Raw genomic sequence first — 13814 nt, 5'->3', positions numbered from 1 at the left:
TTGGAGGTTCTTGTGAGGAGGTTTCTGGTTAGCATCAGTGGCTCTTAATTGCTTTCTCCCTCCCCTTGTGTAAAATGTAAAGGAAAAATAATCTCCCTGCTACTGAGCTATATTTATTTCCCTCAACCCCCTGCCACCATCCTCTTTGGTGCTCATTGCTGATACTGCTCCCTTCACTCTGCCCGTTATGGGTGTGCTCTGGTCTCTGGAGCTGGACCCAGCCACCCTCTGGGCTCCCTCAGACCAGGAGGAAGGGACAGTCATTTACCTTTCCAATCACCAACACAGGCCCTGGAGCTCAAAGCACTTTATGGACCTGAACAACTGAAGCATTCTGCTGTGGAGAAAGGTGATCACGGGCACTGGCTTTTCTCCCTCTTGCTCTCCTTTAGAGGAGTGGATTCCGCTCTTCAGGGCTGCTGTGTGAAGGATGGAGCTGCCTTTCCTCTACATCCCTCTATAGGACCCCAAGCCCAGAGGAAAGTGGGGCAGAGGTGAAGAATTGTGGGTCCTGGAGTGGTGGAGATAGAGCACACAGAAATGGGGAGAGGCACAATACTTGTAACACAAGTCTCCTGCAGGAAAAGGCTCAACGGTATTGGTTGGTGGTCTGTGTCCATGCCCCTACCCTGGGATGCAGGCTGGAGGCTGGCTGGGTGCTCCAGCCCTGCTGCTGGGATGCTGCTCGCAGGGGGCTGGGTTGGGTTTGGCACTGTCTGTGTAGAGATGTGTATAATACCCTGTATATATTTGTGTACAAAAGGAGGAAAAAGAAAAAAAGGAAAAAAAAAAAAAGGAGCTATTGTTCTTTCAGTCTGTCTGTGTGTGGCAGGGGAAGGGAGGCTGCAATGGGGTGTGGGAGCATGCGTGCTACTACCACAGTGGAGGGGGCTGCATGCCCCCGTGTGTCCTGCTTTCTGACATGCTGCCAACAGCACGGGGGGGGAGCAGGCCTCATACTCTGAGCTGCCTCTGTTAAAACAGGGGAAGGATGGTTTGGGAACAGAGCAGGAGGGGGAACGTGGCGGGGAGGGGGAAATCCCATCTTAGAGCTCTGAGCAGCTGCCTTCGGTGGCTTTGCTGCTTGCAGCAGGTCTGCTGTCTGTAAAGCATGCAGCAGCAGCAGGGCTGTTCCCAGGCAGCCAGGGCCCTGGCCTGGCCTCTGGCCAAACCCACTGGTTGAATTGTGTAAGCGGCTGCTGCCTGTCCCAGCAAGGTGTGGGCTAGCCCGGCTCTGACCTCAGCACCTCACTCCGTTTCACCCGGGCACTAACAGCCCTCGTTCCTGCGAGTAGGAATTCCGGGGCAGCTCGCATCCGGTGGACAGGGAAGGGGCAGCACGGGAACACACAAAGGGGTACTGGGAGACAAGAGCGAGTGCAGCACCTGCTGACACGTTGCTGTGGGTATGGCGGGGAGGGAAAGCTCGGGGAGGTGGCGAGGGCTTGAAAGGAAGCTGCACGGGGCGCGACACGGGGCGGCCTCCGCGGAAGGATTACAGCGGAGCTCTGAAAGCAGCTTAAAAGGACGTGGAGAGGCGATGGAGCGGGGACAGGATGAGATAGGGGGCACGGCCGGAGCTGAGAGGGTCGGGACGAAGGCTAGCTCAGCGATCCGGGCACGGACAGAGGCCTCGGGGCACAAATCCGCCGGTCCGAGCGCATCCCGCCGCCCCGCTCGGGAGGTGGGCAGGGCAGCAGGTAGCGGCCGAGCCCGGAGCTGCGGGCGGCGCCGCCCCGCATAGCGGCACGCTGAGTCACGGCGGGGCGGCTCCGCGCGGCAGGGCGCTGCGGGACGAGCGGGGAGCAGCGGGCTGAGCGGCCTCTGCGCCTTTAACAGCCCGGAGCTCCCCCTGCCCGCGGGCCGCCCGCACATCCTGCCCGCACTAACCCCTCCTCCGCTGCGCCGAGCCGGGCAGGGCGGCGGCGGCTTCCGCGCCGGGCGAACGGTAAGTGTCCAGCCCTCCTCTCCCTCCCTCCTCTGCGCCGTGGGCCCGCTGCGGGAGGCCCCGGGGGCTGATCCGTCCCGTCCCGTTCCGTTGCGGGGCTCCGGGGTGCGTTGCCCCGCCCGGCCGCGTGGGAGCCGCCCTGCCCTCGGGCGCGGAGCTGAGGCCTGGGGCCGGGCCTGCTTGTGGACCCGACCCCTCGGGCTGCGGGGTCCTAGGTTCGGGGCGCGGGTATTGCTGCCGATACGTCCCCGCCGAGAGCGGCTAGAAGCCTGCAGAGATTGCGGGCGGTGTTGTCCGAGGCTCTGCGTGGACCGGCGTGTCGCAGTGCCCCAAACGTGGGGGGTCGGGTGCCTCCAGCGCCGCGTCGTGTTGCGGCTGGATGTCGCTCCGCACGGAAAGCCGTCCTGCAGCTTGGCTCTCCCCTGCTTGGCTGCGCACCTCCTCCTGCCTGCTGTGTGCCCTCGGCATCCATCAGCGTCTCCGTGGGGAAGCCCCCTCCCATCGTCCGTCCTCACTCTGCTGCCCGATGTCCCGCACAACTCCAGTCCCTCCCTGTGGTCTGCGACGCTTTCCCTTGCCCTGCGCTCGTGTGACACCCTGCGCTCCGCCTGCCACCCAGGCGCTGCCCAGGCGCTCTGAGTAACAGGGCTAAGAATAACCAGCCTGGTGCCACAGCCCGGCTGTGCACGACTCTGTGCTGCGGCCCTGCCTGGGGCTGCACCATGAGGGGAGGTTGCAGGGACGGGGATTCCCCTCTCCGTCAGGCTGGGCGCTGTGCTTGGGTTCCTTGTTCTGCGGCCCTGCTGGGCAGCAGTCAGGAGGAGTCGCCCCACCGGTCTTGAGGAAACATGCACCTTGCAGGCAGCGTCCTGGTTGCCAAGCAGGAGTCAAGTGAAAGGCACAGAGTTGGCAGTTCCATAGGTTTGGGACTGTTGTGGAGGAACGACGAGGGACTGAGACCGCCTTTGGGATAGGAGTGGTGGAGTGGAGCAGATGTTCCTTCTGGAAAGCTGATGAGGACAGGCGTTGAGATTAGCAGCCATGTCTGTGGCCCACGAGCAGCACAGCACAGCAGCACAAGAGCTTGCACCCTGTTTTGTGCTACCTGCCTTCCCATGGCTACTGCACCGTTTTGGGACAGGCAAAGGCCTCTCCAGAGCCAGGGTGCTGGGCAGGCAGCAGGCCAGCGCTACCATCCGCACCACTGCTCTTGGGTGTTGCTGGCTGTAGCAGAGTGAGAGCAGATGGGTCATTCACCCAAGGGTCACTCTGCTGTCTTGAGCTACCAAACCTCTGGGGCATGTGGCTTTACGAGCAGGAGCTGGGACAGGCAGGTGCATAGTCCTGCTCATGGGCTTGAGTCAAGTCACCCTGTGCTCTGGGGAAGGGCTGTCACGCCTCTTCCTTCCCAGCGCCCCACAGATAGAGCTGCCTCTGCTCCCCGGAGGGCTCCTCCCTTCCCGTCTTGTTGACTCAGTGCTTGGGCAGCCGTGGGCGGCTGTCTAGGAGAGAAGCAGCCCTGCAGCTGCTTATGCTCATCAGGCAAGTAGGATAGGAAAGGTGCCGGTGACCAGAAAGCTGTCCCCATAAAGAGGCTTAGCGGCAAGGCATACAGCTGGAAGAACTGATTTTCAGAGGCAGAAAGGGCTTGGAATTCCTCTTCACTCAATGCTCATGTGCAGAGGGAATGGGGAGGCTCTGCACAGCAGCTGGCAAACTATTTCTTTCCAGCCCGCTGTCAAAGCAGCTCCACTCATTCAGCCTCCCTGAAGGCACTGGGAGCGTGATGGCTGGGCTGGAGGCCATGGCCTGCTTCTGATCAGAAAGGCACCACTGTCTGCACCGGGCATGGGGGCTGGGGAGGCCTTCCCAGCCATAGATCCTCACAGTGCGTCTTCCCATCCCAGGGATGCTTTTAAGGGCAGGCCATGCCCAGCCCCAGCCTCACAGTGCCTGTTTCATTGCAGGACACAGAGGTGGAGGTAGCAGTGCCAGTACCCAGCTATGATGCCCTTTGGGGGGATCGCTGCCCGGCTGCAAAGGGACCGCCTGAGAGCCGAGGGGGTCGGTGATCACAACAATGCTATCAAGTACCTCAACCAGGACTATGAAGCCCTCAAGCAAGAGTGCATCGAGAGTGGTGTCCTCTTCAGGGACCCCCAGTTCCCAGCTGGCCCCACTGCCCTCGGCTTCAAGGAGCTGGGGCCATACTCCAGCAAGACGCGGGGCGTGGAGTGGAAGCGTCCATCGGTAAGTGCTGGGCTCACGTCCCTCGCCTGCAGTGTCTGCATAAATGTGGTGTGCCAAGCTGCAGCTTGGCTTCTGTTTACTTCTTGCTGTGCTTAAAGTTCCTCTCATGCTTCGTTGCCCAGAGGAATACTCACTGAGTACTCAAAGAGCATTGTGTATAGCACACCTTTCTCCCTCCAGGCAGTACACGTTGGGCTTTACAATGGGAGAGTTGTGCCATTGCTTCTGGATGTCCCAGCATAGGTGTGACACCCTCGGTGACTGGGGCTATTGGCTCAGGACATGGGGGTTTTGTATCCTTTGGTGCCATGAGTGCAGAGGCAATGTCCATCTAGCCATTTCGTGCTGAAGAAGATCTTGCCTTGCCTTCCTGTGATGGCCTTGATGTTGCAGTCAAGCAATTTTCCCTGGTAGAGGACAGGATGGGTGCATCTCAGGGATGATACTTCCATTCTCTTGAGTCAGAGCTACAATGGGTACAGGTGCTGCTGAAATCCAATGCCTGATTCTCTCCTTATGCAGGAATTAGTGGATGATCCTCAGTTCATCGTTGGTGGTGCAACCCGGACAGATATCTGCCAGGGAGCTCTGGGTGAGTGCTGGAGTTCTGTCCCCAAACTTTGATCTAGAGAGCAGCAACAGCGTGCTTGGAGAAGAGACATTTGTGTAGGGAAGGTGCTGAGTGGACAGGGTTCACAGCATCTTTCTACAGATCCTCATGGTGTGTTTTCTTGCCAGCCTGTGCGCAACCATCTCTGTACTCAAACTCCCTCCTCATGTAGTGTGGTGGAAGCTGTAAGGCAGGAGGAGGTATTTTGACTGGTGGCTCTATGCTAAGGGCCTCACAGAAATGGAGTAGCACAGGTACTGAGACAAGGAGAGCAGTGTTAGTGGGTCGGGTAGTCTGGCAAGGCTGGGAACTGCGAGTCAGTGATCACCAAAACCAGATCTGGCTGCCATCAGCAGTGTTTCCTGACCTGTATCAAGGTGAGAATGTTGTGCACCTTAGCAGAGCAGACTGGTTTCAGGACTGTGGTGGTAACTGGAGCATGTTAACAGCCTGGGGCACTGTGGTGTTTCTCAATTGGTCATTAGGAGGGCAAGATTTGAAATGCCATTTTGTCAACCACAGCCCAGCACAGGTTATCCAGGCTCAAGGCTAATGTATGACAGGATTTAAAAGAGGAGAAAGGAGAACCAAGGCAAAGAATGGAAAAAACAGTGCTGGCATAGACCAGCACTTGTGGTTAATAGCACTTGGAAGGAAAATTGCAGTGTTATCTCTTGGAACTTGAAGCCAAGGCACCAGCATTAAGCCTCTTGCTTGGTGACTGAAAACAAAGGGAAACTTTTATTACAATGCGAAGTGTAATTGCATTACAAAAGTCACTGTCCTGAGATACCAGGAGCATTCAGGAGGCTCTGGGTAAATGACTGCAGGAGTGGCTGTTGATGCTGTCACAGCGGCCTGGACGCAGACAGCAGGTCACAGAAGGTTGTTCCTTCTCTGCCCTGAGCTAATGCTTCTGTCCAGGCACCTGCCATTATACTGTGTGGGCTAGGAGCAAGGGGCATTGACTCCTCCCCAGGTTCTCCACTTGTTTTTTGAGCCCAGTGCAGGGCACCATGCAGAGGAGAACTCCACCTCCCTGCTGGCTGCCCTTCTGACCCAACACCTTGTTCAGAGAGAGAGCATACCAGGGGCTTCTGCATGGCCCAGCACCCATCACCACTGCTGGCTAAGCTTCTTCTCCTTTGCCAGGTGATTGCTGGCTGCTGGCTGCCATTGGCTCCCTCACTCTCAACGAGGAGCTCCTGCACCGTGTGGTGCCTCATGGGCAGAGCTTCCAAGAGGACTACGCTGGCATCTTCCACTTCCAGGTAGGCTGGGAGCTTCTGGCTCTGCACAGCTGGTGGGTTGGGGGCAGGATGAGCTGCCTGGGGGCATCCCTTAGGGCGATGCCCTGTCCCACTCACCCCTTCTTCCCCCTAGATCTGGCAGTTCGGTGAGTGGGTGGACGTGGTGGTGGACGACCTGCTGCCCACCAAGGATGGGGAGCTCCTGTTTGTGCATTCAGCGGAGTGCACGGAGTTCTGGAGCGCTCTGCTGGAGAAGGCCTATGCCAAGTGAGTCCCACCACTGGGGGCACAAAATTGCTGGGGGGTGGGGCGGAGCAGCAGCACGGTGTGCCCTCGTCACCTCACGTTCCACTCTCGCTGCCCGGTGCTCAGGCTGAACGGCTGCTACGAGTCGCTCTCGGGGGGCAGCACCACTGAGGGCTTTGAGGATTTCACTGGCGGCGTAGCAGAGATGTATGACCTCAAGCGGGCACCGCGCAACATGGGCCACATCATCCGCAAGGCACTGGAGAGGGGGTCCCTGCTGGGCTGCTCCATCGACGTAAGTGTTGCGCTGCTCTTCACAGTGAACTGTGAATGTCTTCTCCTCCAGTGATGGCCACAGTGAGGCCTCACAGCCCTCCTCCCAGCTCAAGGTGGTCATTTTGCTGGGACGCTGGATGGGAGGGGACTTCTTCCACCTCTTGGCAGAGCACCTTTCCCGGAACCAATGAAGGGCATGGGACTGTATCTTAGTGACTTGGAATGGTCTTGTTTTGATGGAATGGGAAACATCCATCTGAAGCCAGGCTGCTGAACAAGGCTCTGCATAGAGCTCTGTCTGCATCCTGCGTCAGCATCTGCATGTTAGCTAGGCAGGGCACTTTCGTCCTCTCCCTCTTAGCCACAAACAACAGAGTGCTCCCTCTCTGTCACCACTGATAGCAGTACCTGTTGGATTGGCAAATCAGAGTAGTAACAAACACAAAATGCTGCTGCCTGCATTGAGTGTGTGGCTGGGGTATACTTGTGCTAAAGAGACCGTTGCTCCCAACACTGTCTGTGTATCCGCACAATTGATGTGTAAGCTGTTTTTTGCAACTGATGAGGATCTGTGCTCCTAGTGAAAATACTGTTTTGGGAAGCACAAAATAACATTTTCTTATGCTTTTTGAAGTTTGAGTGGTTTCACAATGAATCTTCAGTGCTCCTGACTGGAACATTGCAAAAAAAAAAGAGTAATTGCCCTTGCAATGTCTCAGCCTCCTCTGAGAAGGGGTAAGGGAACAGAACTACACATGAATCGTATTCACCTGAGGTTTGCACGTTCTTTTCAGATCACAAGTGCCTTTGATATGGAAGCAGTGACCTTCAAGAAGCTGGTGAAGGGCCATGCCTATTCTGTCACAGCTTTCAAAGATGTGAGTTGGGTACATAAGACTGTAATAGAGGTAAAATGCTGTGGCCAATGGTTTGACTTCCTGCATTTGATGGCTGGCAGGTGAACTACCGGGGTCAGCAGGAACAGCTCATCCGTATCAGAAACCCCTGGGGTCAGGTGGAGTGGACTGGAGCCTGGAGTGATGGGTGAGTTCAGGTGGGATTTCAATGAGCCACTGGCACTGCCATTGAAACAGTTGGGACACCTCTTGCACAGCGCTGCTGATTGGGAGTTTACAGCATGCTGTTCCCTTCACAGTGTGGAATGGGTCTTTTGAGGGCCAACTGCAAACTGTGTAGCACTGGAAATGTCTCAGCTCACCTTGAGTACTTCTCATCTAATTGTTTTCCTCTGGCTATTCCAGCTCTTCCGAGTGGGACAACATTGACCCCAGCGACAGAGAAGAGCTGCAACTGAAGATGGAGGATGGCGAGTTCTGGTGAGTGCCAAAGCAAAGTGCTGCTTTTCTTCAGCATCCAGTTTGGGAATGAGCAGGGGAGCCTGAAAAAGAACCTGCAGTTGCCCCAGAACACATGACCTGCCTTTATTAGCTATTCCATTGCTAGAAAGCCCGGTAACATTTTCTTATCTGATCTGATTAAGGTTGAATATTAGTAAAAAGTTCTTCACCAAAGGCTGGTTGGGCCCTGGCTGTGTGTAGTTGTCAGGTAGTTGAAAGGGGAACCTGAGTACTTTAGAAGGAACTGGAAATGCAGAGTGAGCAGAAAGAAGCTTTTTCTTTTCTTCTGAAACCACCAGAGCAAAAGGGTCACAAGCAAGCAGCAACTTAGATAAATGCTGGAAGCCTGATGTGGGAGTCTGCACTGCAAGGTTGTTTTGTAAGTTCAAAGTGTGACTGCTCAGATGATTCCAGATCCTAGGTGGCTATAAAACTGATGGTCTGAGCTAGCCTCAAGTGCAGGTCTTGTGTTGCTGGATGTTGAGGTGATGCTGGGTCTGATCTGCTTCCTCTGCCACTGCTGGCCACCTCTGGAGATGGGAGATTGAACAGAAGGAGCCCTTTGCTCTGATCCCTGTCACCCACTGTGGTAGGTAGGCTGAAGCTGTTCAGCATGTGTCACCTAGACAAGCTGCCTGCCAGTAGTCCTGGCTTTTGTGCCCCCTGGCACCCCGCCCCAAGGCCACCTACAACTGAGATGGTGCCTTTGTGTTTTCTTCCACCTGAATATCATTGCTTTGGTTCCTCAAGACTTAGGGTGAAAGAGTTGGTGGGTTCCAACTGCACCAGAGGCAGCCTGGCCCATATAAGTCCTGTTCCACAACAGGGCATCCAGCAGTCAGCTTGCTGCCATGAGAAGGGGCTTTGGGATGATTTCCATCTCTCTCCACCTAGCAAAGGCACTTGTGGCTGAATCCAGAGCTGCTTGAACTCCTCAGCCATGTCTTGACCTCAGCCCCTGCCTGCTTCCCACAGGATGTCTTTCCGGGACTTCATGAGGGAGTTCTCCAGGCTGGAGATCTGCAACCTAACCCCCGATGCCCTCACCAAAGATGAGCTCAGCAGGTGGCACACACAGGTGTTCGAGGGCACGTGGCGCCGAGGGAGCACTGCTGGGGGCTGCAGGAACAACCCAGGTATCTCCCGCATCTCCACTCTCGGTGATGTGATTCAGCCAGGTGTACCATCCACATCTTCCTCCTTCCAGCCACGTTCTGGATCAATCCCCAGTTTAAGATCAAGCTGCTGGAAGAGGATGATGACCCTGGGGATGACGAGGTGGCCTGCAGCTTCTTGGTGGCCCTGATGCAGAAGCATCGTAGGAGGGAGCGGCGAGTAGGGGGCGACATGCATACCATCGGCTTTGCCGTCTACGAGGTAACCCCAATCCCAATGCTACTTCTTTGAGACTGGCTCAGCCCTGCCGATCCCATGTGGACTTGGCACCGTAGTCCACAGGGAATCCTTTCCCACCTGATTTGACAAATCTGTGGGTCAGTGTCACCCCTTCCATCTGCCATTGGAGATAGAACCCCAGCACTGGCACTCTGATTTTCCTTCTTCTCTCCTCCCTGCAGGTTCCTGAGGAGGTACGTCCTGAGCCACCAGACCCATCCGCCTCTTTGAGGGGAGCACAGGAGTGGGCAGGAATGGGTTGATGCAAACCCACACGCATGTTTGCATGCATGTGCCCCGTGGCGTGGAATTTCCACCAGACTGGCAATGGTTGGGGTGCTAAAGGGTGCTGAGTACCTCTGTGTGGAAGGGATGGTCCATGCTAGGCAGGACAACAAGGGCTCTTCCACAGGCAGCCACTGGGCAGGGGTGCAATGGGACCATGAAGCTGTTCCAGCAGAGATGCTTGGGCTGTGGGCTGATTACACTTGCTTGGTCCCACTGCTCCTTGTGGGTTCTCTTCTTGCTGGGCTGTTCCCTACAACAGTGTGTTCTCCAGGCCCAGGGCAGCCAGAATGTGCACTTGAAGAAGGACTTCTTCCTGCGAAACCAGTCGCGGGCACGCTCTGAGACCTTCATCAACTTGAGGGAAGTGAGCAACCAGATCCGGCTGCCCCCTGGCGAGTACATCGTTGTGCCCTCCACCTTTGAGCCACATAAGGAGGCTGACTTCATCCTGCGGGTCTTCACCGAGAAGCAGTCAGACACAGCGTGAGTTTCCACCACAAAGCCTTCTGCCACATCCCAGCCCTTTGCATAGTTAGGGAATGTGTTGGCTCAGGCCATCACATGTGTTGGTGAGTGCTAGAGCAGATTCCACTGCTCTCTCATCACTGTGTGCCCCCGCCTTTCTGTTCCCAGGGAGCTGGACGAGGAGATCTCTGCAGACCTGGCAGATGAGGTAGGAGCTACCAGTCTCCTTTAGCTGGGTCTGGGGCTGAGGAGGGGGAGCTGTGGGCAGGAGGTGGCTGCATGGGCTTGGGTTACTGTGATAGGGATGTGAGAAAGAGTAAAAGTGAGAGGAGCTTCACTCTGAGAGGCTCAAATATTTGTTGAGCCTCTGAGGCAGGGCAATGCCTGGCTTTGATTACTAATCTCTCTTTCTGGCCTCAGGAGGAAATTACCGAGGATGACATTGAGGATGGCTTCAAGAACATGTTCCAGCAGCTGGCAGGGGAGGTGGGTACAGTTGTGCCAAGCCCTGGAAAGCTCATGGCAGGTCCGGGGTGCAGGGAGGGGATCAAACCACTCATTGTCAGAGCTGCACAGAGCAGAGGCTCTGTGGGGGCTCTCAAAATTTCCCAGGGGTCTGTCTCTCCCATCAGCAAGCTCCAGCCCATAGTGTGCCCATCCCTGCCCTGCACAGCAGTAAATGCTGAAATTCAGCTCAGCTACCCCCAGGGGTGGGGGGAGGCAAGAGGTTCTACTAATTCTGCTCCAACTGCAGGACATGGAAATCAGCGTCTTTGAGCTCAAAACGATTCTGAACAGAGTGATTGCTAGACGTGAGTGCTGCCCTTTTCCCCTGTAGCTCAGGCCGGTTCTGCAGGTTGTGCTTTGATGCACATGATCCCCCTCCTTCCTCCTTAGACAAAGATCTGAAGACGGATGGATTCAGTCTGGACTCCTGCCGCAACATGGTCAACCTGATGGATGTATCCTCTTGGCACTGTGGGCAGGGGCTGCCATTCCTGGCGCTCAGCCTGGCAGCCAGGACACTCCTCCGTGGGAACTAGGGCTCTGCTATCTAGCTGTGCCAAGGCTGTGCAACTGAGAAAAGGGCAGAAAGGGTCCTTGTGGCTGCACTGAGGGTGCTTTGGGATGGCAGCTGGCAGCAGGTGCCCAGTGTTTCACTTCCCCGTGGGTTCACACACAGCAGCCAGCACCCACACTTCACCCTAGTGTGGCATGCTGTGAGACCATCCAGGCTAAAAGCATTCTTGGTGGAGGAAGAAGGGTGCTGGGGTTCTTTCCTCTAAAATCATCCTATGATTGAGGATGAGGTGTAAAGTAACAGGAGCAATGGGTTGTGTTCCAGCTTTGCACAAGGATGTGCAGTTGGAAGGGTCAGGCAAGCGTAGAGAAATTGCTCTGAGCTCTTTTCCAGATATGTCCTAGCATCCTGTTTGCTGCATGGCAGCATTGTGCCAAAGTTTGGTGTTACTGGGGAGCTGCACAGCTGCTGCTTTAAGCACTGAACTTTCCCTTTTGGCCTGCAGGCTCTGATCTAGCCTATGCTGCAGGATGGGGAGGGAATTTGAAAAAGAGCTGGCCTGGCTGAAGTGCCTCTTCTCCTTCAAAGTACCCAGGATCTGATTGCTTTGCCACTCTCTGCCTGCTCAGCTACTCCACCCTTTTGCTGGCTGCTTTCTCCTTAACCCTCTGCTGTCCAGAAAGATGGCAGTGCCCGCCTGGGGCTGGTGGAGTTCCAGATCCTATGGAACAAGATCCGCAGCTGGCTGGTGAGGAGGAGAGGGATGCAAGGGGTAGCACCTCTCTTGGGCAGGGGGATGACCAAGCTGCAAGGAGGGCCTGTCATTCACATCCTCTGTGATGTTTTTTGCAGACAATCTTTCGCCAGTATGACCTGGATAAGTCAGGCACCATGAGCTCATACGAGATGCGCATGGCTCTAGAGTCAGCTGGTAAGTCTAGAAAGGATGGGGCTGGGCTGAGGGTGGAGGAAAGTTGTAGGAACCGTCCCAAGTAGCAAGACAACTGTGGAACCAGCCTACATTGTGAGCTTTGAGCCAATCTGTCATGAGATGAGGCCCATATGTAAGCTGGGTTCTCTCCAACTGATCCTTGCTTGTTGCTGGCATCCTCCGAGCTGGGATAAATACAAGGTTGTCCCAGCCATCCTCATCTGACCTGTGAAGTCCATCCTGGCTAAGTCAGGTCAGTGAGCTAACATTCATTTGGCAATGGGCTATAGCTCCAGGGAGAGCATCCTTTACTCCTACCAAGGCTGGATTCAGTGGCCTTCCTTGGGTGGGGTGTTGGCCCCTTCTGGTGAGAACATGAACTTTGGTAGTTGCATCTTCTCCCACCTCTTGCAGGTGCTAGGTACTCTCTGCCTTTCAGGTTTCAAGCTGAATAACAAGCTGCATCAGGTGGTGGTTGCCCGTTATGCAGATGCTGAGACTGGTGTGGACTTCGACAACTTTGTCTGCTGCTTGGTGAAGTTGGAGACAATGTTCAGTGAGTGTTGTTCCAGGCTGGGGAGGGCAGGGACAGAAGGACATGTTGCTCACCTTGCCCTTGTGCCCTGCAGGGTTCTTCCGTAGCATGGATCCTGATGGCACTGGCACTGCCGTCATGAACCTCGCTGAGGTGAGAGCTCGGTGCCTTGAGGTAGGATGGAGATGAGGGGGGAAGATGTTAAGGCGGATGGGACATGTGGGGTGGGTGTTAGAGTGCCCTCCAGCCCTGTGGGTGCAAAAGATTGCGAGATGAGAAAGGGAAGTCTTGTTCTCAGATGGCCTTTGGGTTTGTGTATACTAGCCCCTGCTCATCCTCACTCTTCCTTCTCTGCAGTGGCTGCTGCTGACAATGTGCGGCTAGGAGCCAGGACAGATGTGCTGTGACTAGGACACTCCAGCAGGCCAGGCCACCTCCAAGTGCCTCCCTTCAGGTCCATGGACACAGGATAATCTCCCTCTCTTGCTCCATCCTATGCTGAGCCACCAGCCCTGCCTCTCAGCACGCCTTGCTCCACCCTCACCCATGGAGCATTTCACAGAGGTCAAGGCAGGCAGGGGCTGCCCTTCTCCTTTTCTGGGCTGAGCTTGCTTTCCACCCTTCTCCTCCTCTTGTCCCACCCCAGAAGAGAAGGAGGGCAAGCAGTCTGTAGGTCACTGCACGTAGCTTTGGGGCAGCTGCATAGAAGCAAGCACAGGAGCAGGCTGGGGGCTATCCGCCCGAGTGGGAGAGGTGGGAGCTGCGGAGGGGAAGAGGAGGAGGACTTGTTTTGCTTGCTCCGGTGCTGTCTCATCCCCTGTGGCATGTGCTACCTGTCCCAGGGAGCATCAGCAGATGCTGCCTTGCTTAGGCAGGGCAGCTGGTTCATGGGGAGCCAGGGTGAGAAGGTGCACACTTAATGCCATTGCCTTGCACTCATCAGCACTAAACATGACCAAAGCATGGAGCTGCAGCTGGTCAGGTCGCTGGTGTTCATTACATCCTGCTGCAACCTCTTTCTGCGTGGCCTTCGAACTCTCCCCTCACTCTCTGCCCCGCTTTGTCCCACCATAAGGCCAAAGCCTATCATTTAAGCACTCTCCTGCCACATGCCACTATGTAGCACATCCCATCATGCTCCTCTTATCCTGTGCACGCACAGCCATACCACTACAGCCTTTCCCCAGGGCTGTCGTGGCCTCACCTCCTGCTGCCACAGTGGAGTTGGGCCAAGGAGTGGT

The 13814-nt window shown here is 55.9% G+C and overlaps 1 protein-coding gene across 1 annotated transcript; it reads left to right on the top strand.

Moving 5' to 3' along the window:
- Positions 1 to 3952: 3952 nt before the first annotated feature.
- CAPN11 (calpain 11) lies at positions 3953 to 12957 on the top strand (the record flags this gene model as incomplete). Its single annotated transcript, XM_079550804.1, has 20 exons — positions 3953 to 4198; positions 4721 to 4790; positions 5961 to 6079; positions 6192 to 6325; positions 6431 to 6599; positions 7375 to 7458; positions 7539 to 7624; positions 7843 to 7917; positions 8914 to 9074; positions 9146 to 9315; positions 9881 to 10104; positions 10255 to 10294; positions 10507 to 10572; positions 10841 to 10898; positions 10984 to 11048; positions 11787 to 11855; positions 11960 to 12038; positions 12478 to 12594; positions 12668 to 12726; positions 12931 to 12957. The coding sequence occupies 20 exons, from the start codon at positions 3953 to 3955 to the stop codon at positions 12955 to 12957; spliced, it is 2118 nt and encodes a 705-aa protein (XP_079406930.1).
- Positions 12958 to 13814: the final 857 nt, after the last annotated feature.

This window comes from Tetrao urogallus, assembly GCF_951394365.1.
Source record: "Tetrao urogallus genome assembly, chromosome: 2".
Classification (NCBI taxonomy): Eukaryota; Metazoa; Chordata; class Aves; order Galliformes; family Phasianidae; genus Tetrao; species Tetrao urogallus.
This window is presented reverse-complemented; position numbering and strand designations above follow the sequence as displayed.